General features: G+C 38.8%; 1 protein-coding gene across 2 annotated transcripts; it reads left to right on the top strand.

Annotated features, from left to right (window-relative positions):
• The first annotated feature begins 1,782 nt into the window (after positions 1 to 1,782).
• Positions 1,783 to 16,350, top strand: LOC131775532 (roundabout homolog 1). 2 transcript variants are annotated; one of them, XM_059091740.2, is made up of 16 exons: positions 1,783 to 1,966; positions 5,239 to 5,386; positions 6,206 to 6,502; positions 6,664 to 6,939; positions 7,124 to 7,393; positions 7,904 to 8,200; positions 8,619 to 8,915; positions 9,060 to 9,422; positions 9,881 to 9,972; positions 10,465 to 10,684; positions 11,092 to 11,343; positions 11,582 to 11,618; positions 12,037 to 12,230; positions 12,699 to 12,839; positions 13,186 to 14,969; positions 15,761 to 16,350. In XM_059091740.2, the coding sequence occupies exons 2-16, from the start codon at positions 5,305 to 5,307 to the stop codon at positions 15,761 to 15,763; spliced, it is 4,605 nt and encodes a 1,534-aa protein (XP_058947723.2). In that variant the 5' UTR covers positions 1,783 to 1,966; positions 5,239 to 5,304; the 3' UTR covers positions 15,764 to 16,350. The 2 variants fall into 2 exon arrangements, with proteins under 2 accessions (XP_058947723.2, XP_058947669.2); XM_059091686.2 differs by having other exon boundaries at positions 15,293 to 16,350.
• Positions 16,351 to 16,866: the final 516 nt, after the last annotated feature.

Genomic DNA, 16,866 nt, shown 5'->3' with positions numbered 1-16,866 from the left:
GGGAGAGCGCCGGAACTAGGTCTCAGTCTCCTCTCATTCTTTCTCTTATTTGTGGTCTCTAAGTACGTGGGTGGTACCGGCGTAGGGTGTGGGATTGAAAATGTCCCATGGTAAGAATATACATCAACTGTTGTCTACATTCTTTACCATCCGTAATTAGAAGCCACTCCCAAAAAGGACGAAAAATTCAAAACCAAACGAAGTGGCGCCGTATATCCTCTGAAAAATTTAAAAGGGCAGAAAATTTTACAAAGCGGGATTATTTTGCTAACACAAGGTCGAGGTAAGGCTAGATTGATATCGCCATTTTTATGTTGTAGAGTCTTAAAACGGGATTTTTGATAAATCGTGCTCAATAAGTAGAGATGTATGCCAGGTTGGGTGATTAAATTTTCATTGTGAAATCAAAATCTGAGAGTTGAGTCAAAACAAAACGAATCAACCACTGAAACAAAAAGAAAACTGAAAAAAAACGTATCATGAATGGTAAATCTCTGATGGTCCCTGTCAGCTGTGCAACACGTACAGTGTCACATGCAGTCTAGCTTTTTCATCGCCACTCTGTTTTTCCGGCTAAGAAACCAATTTTCCCTGTTTTTGAGTTTTTCTGTCTTTTTGCTCAGGGTTTCTTTATCTTTTTTTATATTTCCATGTTAAAACGCAAAAGTACATAAAAAATAAAGTGCATTTGTAAATCAGGTTCACATATACCCGTTTTTGATGATGACACAAAGATTTAAATTGTGTTTTCATAGATCTGTGATGGTTCTCTGTGTGGTACTAGTTCACAGAATGTTTTGACGGGCGGTTCCTTTACTAAGAGAGAGAAAAAAATATACAGTTTCTCAAAGGCTAAAAAACATTTCCCAAGCAATTGTTTAAAACAGCACAAGAAAACAATGCGGGAAAATGAATGAGTTTTTCTGGCCCTATTGTGGCTTTTCTTGCTAATTACACCTCGATCACATGAGTACAATTTACATGTAATTCGGAATTTTTCATAATCTAATTGCCAACCGGTTAATTGGTTTAAGCAGCTCAAAGGAAATTTAGCCGCGAGTTTTGCATCTTTAAGTTGGCATGAAAATCTAATAAATTTGAAGAACTTCGTTAAAACTAACTGGATTTATCAGACCACCTGACAGACTAAGGAAACAGTCTGCTCTGAAACTGAATATTCTAAATCGCTCGTAGTTTGCATGTCAATTAAAGAAACAGAGGCGCTTTCCATTCCTAAAGTGCCTTTGTATTTAATTTTTCGGCGGAGACGCAGTTGAAATAATTTTATCACAGAGACGGAACCGCTCCCAAGTTGGCGATTCACCTGTGCAGAGGACAGTTTGTAAACATTGACAATTTGCGGCATTAGAGAGGATACCAGTAGACAGATTTTTTCATTATACAAAAGTGAGTCTTTAAGTTCGAGGGTAAGGTAAACACGCTCTTTCCTCGTTTAAATAAAAGCTTTTCATTATCGCATTTAAGATTCTTTTATCAAAATTGCAGTCATGTTGAAAATCTTAACTTCCGGCGGAAATCACGCTCACAATCTCACTGTGTTTCCATCAACAATTTCTTTCCTAATATGATTTCCAAAATTACCTTCTTCGCTATTAAACGTTTTTTGAAGGATCATCATGCTATTTTGCGCGAGATACAAACAAAACGATTTAGAACAGCCCGACAGCTATTGTCTTTGCGACCTGCTAAGGAAAATAATAGATTGGCGCGTTCAACGCACAATTGTATTATGATTGAGTGATTGACATATGTCACGAGGTCGCCGAATTGAGAGTGTTTCAGAAGCTCCGCTATCGTTAATAATGGTCATGTCTTCATTACTTCTTTAAAGGTTTTCAGTGTGGGGAACGTTCGTTTCGATTTCAGGAAAGGATAAAAGGGAAAAACAAATAACACAGAGCAGAGACTACAACTTAAGACATCGTTCCCCGAGTGGTCGCGTTCGGTAGGTATTGTTATCCTACTGAATATAGCAAGTTCTGTGTGAACAACGCTTTTGAAGTGTGTCCATTTTTGTGCTTTATGTTTACCAAGCTTCTTGTGTTTGTAGGTTAATTTTCTTAATGCATTCTTTAGAACTAGTCTTGTGATGGTCTTGCGACCAGTTAAATTACTAACATAAGGTTTGGCGCCCGAGTAATCCATGGCATCTTGTAGACGCTAGCCTGCTGGCTATTAGCTGAGTAGACATAAACAGCTTCTGGTTCGCTGGGTTTATTTGAACTCCTCGCTCCTAAATTTATCCTCTATTATTTTCTCGCTAACGAATATTCGGGAAGAAACTTGTAAACGTGTTAGGTCGATAACGAGAGGATTACGAGGCTTTTGTGAGAACGGAAGCTACAGATTTTCTTCAGTCTCGTAAGAAGATAGCGAGTCGAGATGTATAATATCCTTCGCAACTCGGTATTACATCGAATCTCGTTTTGAACCTTGATGTCGAGATCTAAATTACTAATGGTTTTAAAAGCAATTCAAATTTTGAGTCTCCTCTTTAAAAAGCTCTCGTCACTAAACTAAAAGTTTTGGTAATGAGAGCTTCATATTAAAAAATACAATGACCACAATAAATTGGGCCAAATGTGCGAAATTACATCTCACTTTATGAATTTTGAACCAAAGAACGAATTCATTCTCTGTGCTTTGTTTTGAAACATCTTTAACTGTAATTTCACTCGAATAAAGTTGGCTTTTTAACGGAAAATAATCTCGTTTTGTATTTTTTAAAATGAGCCGGAGCCACTCTCGAATTTTTCCACAAAGATCAAAAGCGCCTATCTTTGTTATGTTTGAGACTAATGTCATACGTACGAAAATCTTCCCATGGGTAAAAGGCGACATAAATTAGCTTCGAGTGTTATTTACCCACATTTCTGTCGTTATCTACCTCTGTTTGCCGTATAATTTACTCAGATAACACTTTGCATGTTTCTTACGTTCAATCTGGCGTCGTTTATAAACGACATGTGTGTATCAAGTTATGACTTCTGTGGGGAATCAACATGTTTTCTTGTGGTTTAATTCGCAAGGTTGTTTTATCGATAAATAATAAAACGTTGAAGAAATCAAAAGTTATGTTGTGATTTCGGTTTGTGTGTTACACGACACCGGTAAACTTCTGAGACCAATCGAAGCAAGGTGCATATTGACGCGAGACATCAATTCTGCGAGATAAGGACAAAGCGGTATTTTTCTTGTAGGTCAAATAACTTCATGTGTTGCCATTGTGCTTCAGATAGTATAAGCTAATTTTGATGAAAGTTTTAAAATCGTGACTTTCATATCGTGTTTTATTTCGTCATCTTTTCCAATGGGAACTCGATGCTGCAATTTTTTTGTTTGACGATTGACAAAAGCTCAGTTTTTCTCAGCTTGCTTTGAAGCTTACGGTTCAATGTAGTTGTTCTTTTGTAAAGACAAAAAGACGCAAAACAATCATGGTCTGTGTTTTTGGGCATTAGAGCCAGAATTATGCGTTTGAATACTGTTTACACTTTTTCTTTTCTTTTATAAATCTTCCAATCTTGTTGCTCAGCCTATTGTACAAGATCGGCTTTCTCAGCTGGAAAACTTTCAAATATCCGCAAAAGCTCACGCACGTTTGAAAAAAGACAAAGAAAAACTCTACGCGCTGTCTCGATAAACCATACTTCTCAAAGCCTCTTTTATTTTCTTTGTTGTTTGAAACACGCTAGGGACTAAATAAATAACAGTATCTGTGAATGTAATTGCCTTAGTAGGAATCTCTGTTAATAACAATCACTCAACATCTGACTGAGAGGTTCGTTTAGCATTCTTGAGCAAGGAAAAAAAGTCACGCTCAATTCACTTCAAACCTGCATGATAAGCACATGTTTTGTATGTGACTGCACCATTGGTGCTGAAAACTTTAGCTTATGATAGCTAGTGACTTTTTAAACAACGGGATTTGTAAATGTAACAAAATTGAAATAGTGAAGTGAAGTTAACTTGTGGATGTTGTTGATAGAAGAAAGTGGGTGTTCAGGTATCAAGTTTTACAGTCCATTTATGTCTGTAATGTCCTAAGGTGCATGTTGCTTGCCCCCTTGCCAGTTCTAACACTTGGTTTTATAATGCTGTAAGGATATGGCAATGAAAAATTCTTGGACCCATTATTTCAAATGCTTGGGTCTTTGTTTCTGTATTGGTCTTTTGTTATCAAGGTTTCTTGATGGCTTTCCTTCCCCATTCTAACTTTGAACATTTGTCAAAATTGCACATTTTAGTGCAAGGGAAGGTATTAAGGTATTTTCCTATTTACTATCAAGTCACTTGAGATGTCAAAGATGTTTTAGTTGTTCTTACTTTATTGGGCTTGAGCATATACATTAGTGCTCTTGCAGGAACCATTTTGGTCACCATTGAGTGTAGAGAAAAGTTTTAGGGACCAAATTATTCTGTGAAAGTTGATAAATCTCTGACCTGTATTTGGCGGTCAAGTACATTTGGCAAGCTGTAACATTTTAATTTTTTTAATTTTTATGATATGCTAGTATTCTTAAAAAAAATTGAAATTCTTCACCTGTTTGGTAATCTGATAAATGTAGAAATCTTCAGAGAAACTGGAAAGTTTATTCTTTATTGTCGATTCAAACTATCATCAGTGATCTTCAGCCCTTTTATTGTTATACTTTATATAAATAATGTCACCATTCATGATCCAATATATCTTAATAAGTATTATGAATATCCCAACATCCAATTAAAACAAACAGGGAACTGCTACTCAGAACCCCAATATGTTCTTTGTATGAGAGTTTCAAAATCTGGTAAGGTAGAAGATAGAAGCATGATATGCTTTTAAATGTAAAAAGCACATTTGGTGTAAATGTATGGATGATTATTCTTCTCAACTATGTAACTTCCAGAAGTAATCAACATGAAATTTCTCCCTGAAATATCCATAAGGTATCTAGCAAACAGGTAATGAGAATATTCAAACTTATCAACTAATTTACAAGAAAATTTGAAGCAGCAAGAGGGGATAATTACTAATCAGATCCTGGGAGTTAAAGGGTTCACTTTGATATTTCTTAAATTGTAAAGGTGACCAAACAGATGAATCAAAATGCTTGAAATCTCGTGTGCATGTACTGGGTATATTATTCGAAGGAACACACGTATCCTGTTTAATGTTTTTATCAGAGACTGCATGTGAGTAATATGACCTTTTGTGTATTTTCTTTTATGTCTCAGATTTTTGGTGGAGGCCATGAGTGTAATCAGCATTGATTGACAGTCTTTTTAATTTCAAGCTTGGAGATGAGATATCAAGGAATGGGACAGTCATCTGTCACTGTGTTCATATTATGTTGTATGTGGATCCAGACTTCTAAGGGTCAAGGTAGCCTCATTGTTGTATTTTATGAATATTGTCTTATAGCAATCAGGGGAAACTGTCTGTGCACAAAAGAAATCAAATATTGGAGTTCAGAGGGGTTTTTGGTGGAAATGGAATTTATTTGATTTGTGGTTTCTTCTCTCAAGGACCAAGATTTAGCATTTAATATGCATTTATCTTTAACATTGAGAATTGCAAATCACGCTAGTTAAAAGTCATTTTGATCTTATCTTCATCCAGTCATTCTAATAGAATAAATATTAATAAAAGTATGGAAAATGAAAGTCATTTGGAAATTATTGTGAACCTCCAAGACCCTATACTACTTGTTGGGCTTAAAATCAAAGAACAGTTGCTCTCCACAGTCAGTATTCTGGGTAGCAGACATTTTTTTCTAATAGATAGGCCTCTCCTATGTTAATTTTCTTTCTAAAATTTTCTTTTACCTGTTAAATAAATTTTGTCTCTTCATGGTCGTAGCCCTAGCTTCTGATAGTGTTGCATCTTTGTATGGATAAACAGCAATTTTTCTGATATAATGCTTGGTTAGCCCTTTACATCCTGACGTCAGTATGCATATTTTCCATACTGTTCTATGCACATTTCATAACATGCTGACAAGGAGAATCTGTTTAACAATCTGGAGCTTTTTTGGTTAGTGATCATTTCCTTTATTCTCATGACCACAATGTTTGATTCAGGGTGATGATGTAAATAGAAATTAGCTGTTAACTGCTCTTAGTGGTCTGATGGTTGATGCTCACAAAGTATTTAACTAGCCAACACTTCTTTATTATTCATCTTTGTGTCCTTACACTTCAGGACGCGAACCTGTTATCACGGAACATCCTTCTGATGCTATTGTTCTTAAGGGGTCACCAACTGAACTGAAATGTAGTGCCTCTGGATCTCCCACACCATCAATTTCTTGGTTTAAGGATGGAATTCCTATATCAAGTGATAAAAGTGGGAGAAGAAGAATTCTACCTGAAGGAAACCTCTACTTTATGCGAACTGTGTCAAATAAGCGGAGAAGATCTGATAGTGGTACTTATCAATGTGTGGCTATTAATCGCTATGGTACAGCGCGCAGCCAAAAAGCAACTTTGTTGATTGGAAGTAAGTGATTATATCATGATGCAGCTGCTTATATCACCAACAACTGTTCTTATCAAAAATAGCGAAACACTGACATTAACACAATTTGATCACCTATATGTGGCGATTTTGTATAATGTTATTACTAATAATAATCAATTATGCACAATCTCATCTTCTAGCGCTGAAGAAAGTGTTCCGATCGAAACCTTACAATCAAACGGCATATCCTGGAGAGTCAGTTGTTATGAAATGTTCTCCTCCAAGGGGTTACCCTGTTCCTACTGTTTCTTGGTTACATAATGGCCTCCCTGTTACAAACACAAGTAGGACATTCATTTCACCCAAAGGAAACTTGACAATTTCTTCAGTTACTGAGGCTGATCAAGGAACCTACGTGTGTAAATCAAGCAGCCCTCTTGGGAAACAAAACAGCAACAAAGCATGGCTTACTATTGGTATGTAAAAATTTTGATTAAGATTGTTATCAATTTGTATTAAATTGCTTCCTGTGGGATGAGATAGTTAAGTATTTTTGCAATTGTTATAAGCAGACCTCAGAAATAACAGTTATCTTATAGCTATTTAAAGCTTGAATGTAAATGTAAGTGCTTTTTGTTGAAGGTTTTTTCTTCTCTTTAGAGAAACCAGGCAAACCCCTCACTGTCAAACCAACCTCGCAAAATGTGCTCACTGGAATGAATGCAACTTTCCAATGCTATTACAGAGATGGTCCTCAGGATGAAGTAATGTGGGAAAAAGAAGATGGATCTCTGCTTAGTTCAAGACATGTTGTGGAAAATGGATTCTTGACAATAGAAAACGTAACAGTGCAAGACAAAGGAACTTATGTCTGCAGAGTAAAAACAGGTGCACAGGACCTTACACTTCAAGTCACTCTCAAGGTTAAAAGTAAGTATTTGCCAATAGATGAGCTGCGATTTTTTTTTTGTTTTGTTTTGTTCTTATTCAAGATGTTAAACGATGCAGATACAGTTACTGTTAGTAATAACTTATTATCAAAATGTATGGAATGAATTGGTCACTTTGGGGAGATTCAAAACATAAAAGGATTCTGAAAGTAGTCACAGAGTTCTCTTAACACTTGGCACTTGGATATGTAGTATATGTACATATATACATTTTGATATCCATTGATTTGGATACAGATTACCTAGGAAAGAAGGAATTACTTGTTGTCTTCATAACCCTGAGGTTTTCTTACTTAATTGTTTTCACAAAAAGTTTAACTTTTTGGAAGAGTGCTTCTCTAAAGGAGTGGAGAGGCTCACATAGAAAAGTTTGATTGTAATTGGTTGTTAGTTTTATACAGAGGTAATGTTACACTGTATATTTTCTCACAAGAAGCTGATGATTAGGAATGTTACTAAATGTTTACATTTCTTGTTAAATTTCTTTCAGCTAAACCAAGAATTGTTCAACCCCCAGGGGATGTTATTGTCAAGGAGGGAAGCCCAGCTAAGTTTGTTTGTAATGCCACTGGAGATCCTCAGCCAACTGTAATCTGGGAAAAACAAGGGAAAGACTCATCCTCTATGTTCCCAGCAATGAATTATTATGGTGGTAGATTCTCTGTTTCAAGCTATGGTCTCTCCTTGGATATTTCTAGAGTAGAGAAGCAAGATGAAGGGGTGTATACTTGTTGGGCATTGATTCCTGGTGTTACTATATCTGCTGATGCAACACTTACAGTCATTGGTACGAGCATGATCTGATCTTTGTGTTTTTATTTATACCAATTGACCTTTATCCTCTCTGGGAATTTGAAGCATAATTTAACATTCAACCGATGTGTGAAATGTAGTTTGCACTTATTATTTATTTTTAAGACCAAGCTTTGGAAACTGAAGTTCAGTTCTTTTGAATTAATATTTATCAGTGATGATAAGGTATTAGGCATACAATAATTTTTAGATCTGGTAGAATTTGTAGAGGATCATTACTATTATCTCTAAAGGTTCCTGTGCTGTATTAAGGCGCCTTTTAATTTGGTTAAGGTAATCATGGCAAGTGAGTCATCAAGAGAATCTGTGTGGTTATCCTTGACCTGATTCAAATTAGGGCACGGTTTAAAGAAAAACTGTGCATGTCCTGATTTCTGGAGTTTTGCCTTTAGGACCCACAGATATTGTGCCATCAGTCGTGACAGGTCCGCTTAATCAATCGGTGGATGAAGGAACAAATGTAGATTTCTTCTGCAAAGTGAAAGGCAGCCCTGAGCCATCTGTCAGCTGGTTTCTGAATGATGATGACTTTTCACTGCAGAGTACAGCTAGGATTTCAATAACACAGACTGGTTTGACCTCACGCCTGACCATTTCTAATGCAACTGTGAATGATAAAGGAATGTACAAATGTGTTGCCACTAGCAAAATTGGAACTGCCTCAGAGGAAGCAGAGCTAAAAGTGAACAGTAAGTTTTTTGTTGTAGAAAGATCTCAACCTTGAATTCAGTGAGTAAACTGAATTTTCCTCTATAATCCTAATTGTTGCATTTGTCTCTCTCTCTCTCTCTCTCTCTCTCTCTCTCTCTCTCTCTCTCTCTCTCTTTATTCAGAAGTGATCATTACTATCACATCCCCTCCTACAACGATGCCAACACCAAAACCCACACTTCCTCCTTTGGATGTAGTTGTGACTTCTGTGACACACAACTCTGTGGATTTAGCATGGAGTTCTGTGACTTCTTCAGATGTCTCAGACATCATGTATGTAGTGGAGTTCCGCAAAAGGAATGGCAAGCAGCCATGGAATACAGCTGTAAGCTCCCTGAAGGAAGACAAGCTAACTGTTAAAAACCTGGAATCTGAAACATGGTACTTGTTCAATGTACGAGCAGTGGGCCCAGATGACAGTACTCTCACAAAACCTTTAAAACCACTGTCCCATAGGACCAAGAAAGCACCAGTGGTAGCCATAAGTAAGTTAGATATTACATGTGTAGCAAATTTATTGGTTATTTTCCATGATGATACTGGTTTGCGTACCATGAAGCAACTTGAATTTTTGCCCCTGCTCCATAAGTGGGAAGATAGTCCATTATCAGTACTTCCCCCTCCCCTCCCCCCCCCCCCCCCAGCATTTTTCCAGGTTTCCTAGGCATTCATAGGTACTCTTGGTTCCAGGAAGGCACAGAGAGTGTAAAGTATCTTGTCCAAGAGTCAATTATGATCATGATCAGGCCTTGATGATCAGAACTTTTAGGGGAAAGGTGTACCAACTTAGTAGGTTGTTAGAATTTCTTCTCTGTTTGGTGGAAGCATTGAAGTAAAGAGAGAGTTTTGTTCCAAAATGATCCAGGAAGGCTTGGAGAATGCTAATATGGATTCTGTGGGACAATATGACATGCATTAATGGTTTGATTACTTTTGATTCCAGAACCGTCTCCGACTGTGGACCAGTGGAAAAATGTAAGAATCAATATTGATGCAAAACCTGCTGGACATAACAAGATTAACATATCATGGACTGTAAGTAAATGAAAGCTTATATCACGAGAGCTTAGCTGTTATGTTGAAAAATAGCACTGGATTCAAAGTAGAAATAGCCTTTTCTTTCCTTGTTCAAAAGGAGTTGTTCAGAACTGAAGTTCTTCTCTTTTTTCCACCAAGGTAGTGAAAGTGATTCAAAAGAAATATGAAACTATCAGTAACACTTTCTCGTAAGGTTTGGAACCAAATCAACTAGTCAAACCAACTATTTTCTTAATTGTTTATTGAAGTAGCCTTTTCCAGTGGTGGAGGAGTGAAAAAACGAGGGAGGCTGGGGTGACCCGACCCAAACTCTCTCGTTTCCAAAAAATCTCGGATGTCTGCAGAAAGAGAATTACGTATTTGACCAGTTCTTCACTTGCTTCGGTACTACAGTACAATTAAATTTAATTTACAGTGTAGTGCCACGACTAGAAACTTCTGTAAAATTAAAATTTTTTTTTTTTTGTGTGTGTGTGTGTGTGCGTGCAGATTTCAGAGCCAATGGATGGAACAAGGGCAGTTATTTATTGGAGGAAGAAAGACTCTGATGTGTTTTACATTACTCCTAATACTTCATTTGGATCGTCATACTCACTGAATGGCCTTCAGGCTAATACTAGTTATGAAATTCAAGTGCAGATCATGACTAAACAACACAAAGGGCCAAAGAGTGACTCTGCTTTCGCTAAAACACTTGCGAAGCCGAAAGGTGAGTTGAAAAGGGAAAAAAATTGTCCTCAATAGCTCACTTTCGATAAAAAGAGAAGAACAAATCATGTGGCTCCAGGGAATAAACTTTAAAGTTTGTAGAGTTTTCTCTGTGGAGCCTCGTGGATAATCGAAGCTATGTGGGGGGAATGTTTTGTGATCCAGGATTGCGTTGGATTACGGTCGGTTGTTTTAGAACGCTCCGTGATCGTAATCGGTCCAGAAAACTTGCGCTACACTCTTCAGTTAATCAGATTCAAACTAAAACCAATCGCGACTTGGTCATGCGCATTTTGTGTAGTTTTCTTGTTCTTACTCTGATTTCTCATTGGCTCCTTGTTATATAGTCCTTTTTCTAATTGGTTGGCATATGAAAACCGCGTTGTCTTCTCAATTTTTCCTCCATAGGTGTTGACGTTGTATCTAGTGAGGGAAAAATACCCACAACAGACCTTGTTGGCTCCGACGGAGAAGTCAGTGTAGTAGAAGCGCGTACCGACTCAGATGACACCTGGTATAAGATAAAAATGTTTGTACGTCAGCCATGGTTCATTGGTACTATGGGTGCAGTTGCTTGGGTAATCCTCTTAGTCGTGGTACTGCTGCTGTACAGACAGAGGCGACATAGGAAGAAGCCAAAAAAAGCCCTGACCTCAAACGGTAGGTTTTTCTTTCCTCTTCACGGTAACATCTTTTATTTTTGCACTTTCCATGTACAACAAAACTATTCCGAGGAGCATCGAGATATGATGTCTATATTAATCAAGGGAGGTCGTGGAATTTGATATTTTCACTGTCCATTTAGTTAAAATCCCAAACGCCTGTGCTGATCGAACATTTTCACCCAAATCTTTCAAGCTAAATGAGATTGTGATTTGACTTTATTTTTTCTTTTTAGTACGTTTACCTGCTGACAACATGCCGGGGAGTCCAGGGTAAGTCTTGCTTTCTTAGTATAGGTAAATGGAAGGTTTGAATTTTGATGACCCCTTTTCCACGGAACGATGCAATACACGTATTGATTCAGCTACGTCACTCACTCTTGGTGGAATTTCAAAGGTTTAGGCCAAATTTTTTAGCGGGTCACTAGCAATTCATTTGAATCTTGTTCATTCTTGATCATCCGTAGTTCATTGCTCCCTTGTCACACCAAACCAATATCTAGTAGATTTCTTCAAACTGAGAGTGGTTTTGTAAGGCGTAAGATAGAAAACATTGTAAAACAAATCACGGTAGCGAGCGAGTTTTCTTGACCTATCACGGTTCGAAGTAAAGCATAATTAGGGCAATCCTGGAAATTGCCCAGTTATTGATGTATAATTGTATTTTTGTCTTTTTGTCTTTTCGCAAAAGTACCCGTGCTTCAAAGTTCTTGTGGATGGAAGAGCGAAATTCAGACCCAACTCACCAACTCACCAATAACAGATCTAGCGACAGCTCAACTTCCGATTGTACACGTCAAATGGCAAATTGCTGCCGAGGGAGAGGAGGCTCGTCTAGTAACAGTCTTGACTTACCCAATAAAATTTCTTTGAACCAGTTGTCAGGTAGGAGAATTGTTCTTCTTGAAGTCATCTGTTAAAGAAAAAAAAAGTGAGAAAAAACGAAATGTTAGTTTTTAAAGAAAGATTGTATATTATAGGACAAGTTTGATGAAAGCATTAAGCTTGGGTTAACAACAAAAGACTCTAAATAGTGACAACTTTATCTTTGCAAGAAGTACGAAGTCGTTTTGAGTTAATCAGAACGCACGACGAAAGCACGTGACGCATTCGTGACAAATGCGGGAAAACGCTGCGGGAATCAATTCGTGAGAAGCTCTTGGCTTTAATCTCCTTGACTTGAAACTCACTTTTGTTTCTGATTGGCTAGCATGATACAAAACTCATAGGATCATGGAAGTCTGTGTTTCCATTTGCTTTTGCACACGAGAAATAGGTATCACGTAATGTCTGTCTTCTTGCCTTAATGTTTGAGTTTTTTAAAAATTATTATTATTTGTTCACCTCTATTAGGAAGCGGAAATCGGTTGGATACGAACCACTACAGCCCGGCTGATGTACAGCAAGGCAAAAGTAACAACATACCAAACTCAAAATATCACTATCAAGAGCATTTGAACAAGAGCAACAAGTTCTTGGATTCACCGCCAAATCGTGAGTACATTTTACTTTAGTTTTTCGAAGTACCACAACCCAAGCATAATGGCCAATTAGAACAGAGATCAGTCATTATTAGCCAATTAGAACCAAGAAGAATAGAACCAAGAACCAAGAAGAAAAGACAAACTGCCAAAAGGGCGGGAAAACGCGGGAATGAGGTAAAGCGAAAACAGTGGAGTTTCAGATTACTTTTGAGACTTAATTGACTGCTACAATTTTTGAGACTTGGAAAATTTCATGATATCGGAAACGAGCTCTATTATGCTCTTTTTATCGAGTCAAGGCCGCACACAGGGTGTAGTAAGACTGTAACTCAAGGCGTTTTACATTTCTCCTACAGGGTATGCCACACCCAATGGATCTCGGAGTCCCTCAGAAAGCACTCTCCCGAAGAGCGGGACCAAAGAAAGAATCCGGTACCTGGACTTCCCTGAGAGTGGCACAAACAGGAGCAAATCCAGCATGAGTTCAAGGAAAAGAGACCCGAACCAGGCACCTAGTGACTCCAGCGACACGGAGAAGACCAAACCCAAGCTTAAGATTCAGTCTTTTGAGATGGCTGGAAATATTCCCACCACTAGTACCTTTCATTCTGAACCGCCTCCGACTTACGAGGCTGTCTTAAAAGAAACAGAAATGGAGATGCAGAAATTCCCGCTGACCACCGCCGAAAGGGTGGAACAAATCGAGAGTAAAAACGAGGAAGAACAAGACTCCTCTGCGAAACCCGATGCTTCTGATGCTCGAAAATCCCCAACTTTGGAGAGACCGGCCAGTCCGAGTAGCGAACGAAGCTGTAAAACTTCAACCAGTTGCGGCTCGCTTCAAAGAAAAAGGAAGGCTCTCAAACCACCTCCGCGTCTAGCTATCTTCAACTGGGCGGATATGCTGCCCCCACCCCCTTCAGAGCCACCACCGAGCAGCTTAGGATCCCCACCCCCCTCCCCACCGTTCAGCGAACGAAGTGCCATGACAGGCATGACGGGAAGGACTGGTATGAGCGGTATGAGTGCTATGAGTGGAATGACAGGTATGAGCGGAATGACTGGAATGAGTGGCCAGACAGGATTGAGTGGTATGACAGGATTAACAGGAAAAACCGGAATGAGCGGGATGAGTGGTGTCACTGGGAAGAGTGGACTGACGGAACCTCACGGCCATTCGGGGAGGCGGGCACATAGAAAGGCTGGAGCCGCTTCTCATGACGGTGAAAACGACCGCGAGTCTGTGACGGGAAAATCTGAAAAGTCCAAGAAATCCCGATCGAAGCCGAAGCCTATTCCGATCGACCTCGAGGGCATTACGAGTGACATCATCATGCAATGGGCCGAGTCTGTGACGAACACTAGCGGTTCCGATGAGGAATCGTCGGCCTCAAGCCCAAGCCGAATAAGTGGTATTAGCAGTGATGGGTCTTTCTTTACTGACGCGGACTTTGCTAATGCTGTTCGTGTTGCCGCTGAATGTGGTGGGTTTAACACGGATGCTTATGGACTCATGGACTCACTCGGCATACCTCCCCCTTATGCTGCGGGCTGGAAACGCAGCAATTCATTTTCTAATGATAACGAAGCTAGCCTTGGAACTGCGGCTGCGTATGGCCCGCGTCCCCTTAGAAAAAGATGGGAAACTGGTAGCGAAGGTGACTTAGAGTATAATCCACCACCTAATCGAGTACGTCCCAGGCAAAGACGAGACAACGAAAAGGGTCCCAATGAGAAGGGACCTAACGATACAGGACCGGTGCGCATCCAGAGAGTGCCCCCTGGTGAGCTTATCAGACAACTTCCCGGTATGCGAGCCCCTGTACCTATAGTACCCTCACAGCCGAGGAGACCACTTCATAGGGTTGCTCGGCCAGGGGGGCCGCCCCTGCAGACGAACCCGGCCATGTTGGTGCAGCCCTTGAAGAAGACAACGACACTTGGCGTGGTTGACCCTCGGGAACCGCTCAAGAAAAAGTACGCCATTGTGAAGAAGATACCTCAAAGTCAGGAAAACGAGAGAGGAACTGGGTATCAGAGTTGTAGCATGAGTTCAAGCAAATCAAGTACAAGTACGGCCAGTACTGTGAAGAGCAGTTCCTGTGCTCCAACCGTACATGATGACTCTGACCTGGAAGGGGTAAGCTGACGATTATTTTGACTAATATCTGAATTCTATGCATGGTGTCCTCACATTTTAAAGGTAAAGGTGACGATAGGAGTTAAAATTTCAAGGTTGGCAGCATAGCCGCCTGTCTTTGCCAGTGAATTTTGGTTCAGATGATATGCGAAGCTGTTGTATTCACATGCTGGAAAATTATCCGTAAGGCAATTCAAAGTGCTTTTTCCCTAATTAAATGTCAAGTAATTTTTTTCCCTTTCGTCCAAAATTCGTTTGCCAGGAGTGCCTTTTAGTAGGAATATTTTCTTTTATTGATCGATTATTTCCTTTTCCTTTTCCAGTCGGTGGCATAACTATAAAGCAAGATAGCTATATGGCAATGGATAGAAGAATTGGAGCTTTGTGACTGCTTTTTTTTTCCAAATACATAAAAATTAGAAGCGTTACTCCTATGTTTTAATGCGAAGCGTTCACAAACAGTATTTGGTAACTATTAGTTCGGGTTAAAACAGTTGCGTATGTTTTTTGTTCAAGATATGGAGTTACCAGAGTTGCTTGTCCTCAAAGTAACACTGGAAAATTTTGTTACTTAAAATTTTGTACTCAAATATAGCGTTTTTGTGGCATTATACAGCGGTAAACTGATTCTTTTGCTTCCTACAGTTTCAAGCTACAGTATTATGAAATGGGATCTTTATATAGATTTGTGTAGATAAATGTACAGATCGACTGGAGGAAATTTGTCCCGGGAATTTGAAAGGAGAATTCCTTTTTACTTCTCTCCTAATAGTCAAAATTTTATTTTACAGTGAGTCAATATATTATTGGCTGGAATTGACGTTTGGAGATCAGATGGTACTGATGAACACGCTTTATTGTAATACACAACTCTAAATTTATTTCTTTTCGTTGGTACTCCATGCGAGACGCTAAAACAGATAAAAAGCATTTATTTTTCATGATATAAAATTATAGGCAGATTTGTAAAGGAAAAATGTGATTTGTTGTTTTTTTTTTATGATTGAATTTTATACATTGACAATGAAAGTGGAGATGCGCCAGGTCTCACTCGCGTGGTCCTAGATATCCCAAAAATATGTACGATCCGATTTTTATTTTGGGCAGAATTTAAAAGAATATTATTTGAATTGTTTTGTATAAGAGAAATTGATGTTTACTTTAGAAAATTCCAAATAACGTTTTCCAAAGAATGTACTCATATTCAAAAACAGCAGACAGTAAAATATAATAACGTTATTTTATTTAAGAGCTTCAAAGCCTTCGTTTAGTTAGCATATCTGTTCCTGATAAGTATTTTTAATGAATCATTTGGATTTTGGCATAAGCGACTTTGTATGAACAACAATGCAGTAAACAATAAATTGCTAATTACCTTGAATCAGTGTGCTGTGTCAGTGCGCATACCCCAAACCCCACGGGGGTACTCTTGAATTTTTGTTGGGGGTAAGCAGCCTGGTTTTCCAAATCCTGACTCTCTTTCAGAGTAAAACGTGCTCGAATTTCAGATCTGTCCTTTCTAGTCTATAGCCATTTTTAGACTTGGCAACGGTGCCTTAGTGAGAGGATCAGCTCAAATGATATTTTTCGGTTAGGGACCAGTTACCATTTGCCGCCTTGTCGGGGGAGGGGGCAGAGGATGTAAATTTTATCATGACAACCAAAGTCCTCCCCATCAGCCTGTTAAGCTGTCCCTCGCTTCTCTCTCTTTCTCTAGCTCTCTCCATTCTTCACCCAGATTTGAAAAGACAAATACTTTTTTACGCTCGCATGATTCCCTTTCAAACCATGACAGACGGAATTTGAGACCATGCTAGTCAAGCTCTGAATCTTTTCCACACCGAAACGGCCCAGTGCCATACCCTACTAGGCTTAAGAGATTTGCACAAGAAAAAAA

Source organism: Pocillopora verrucosa, chromosome 6, assembly GCF_036669915.1.
Source record: "Pocillopora verrucosa isolate sample1 chromosome 6, ASM3666991v2, whole genome shotgun sequence".
NCBI lineage: Eukaryota > Metazoa > Cnidaria > Anthozoa > Scleractinia > Pocilloporidae > Pocillopora > Pocillopora verrucosa.
Note: the sequence above shows the minus strand (reverse complement) of the source record. Positions and strands in the feature narration are given on the sequence as shown.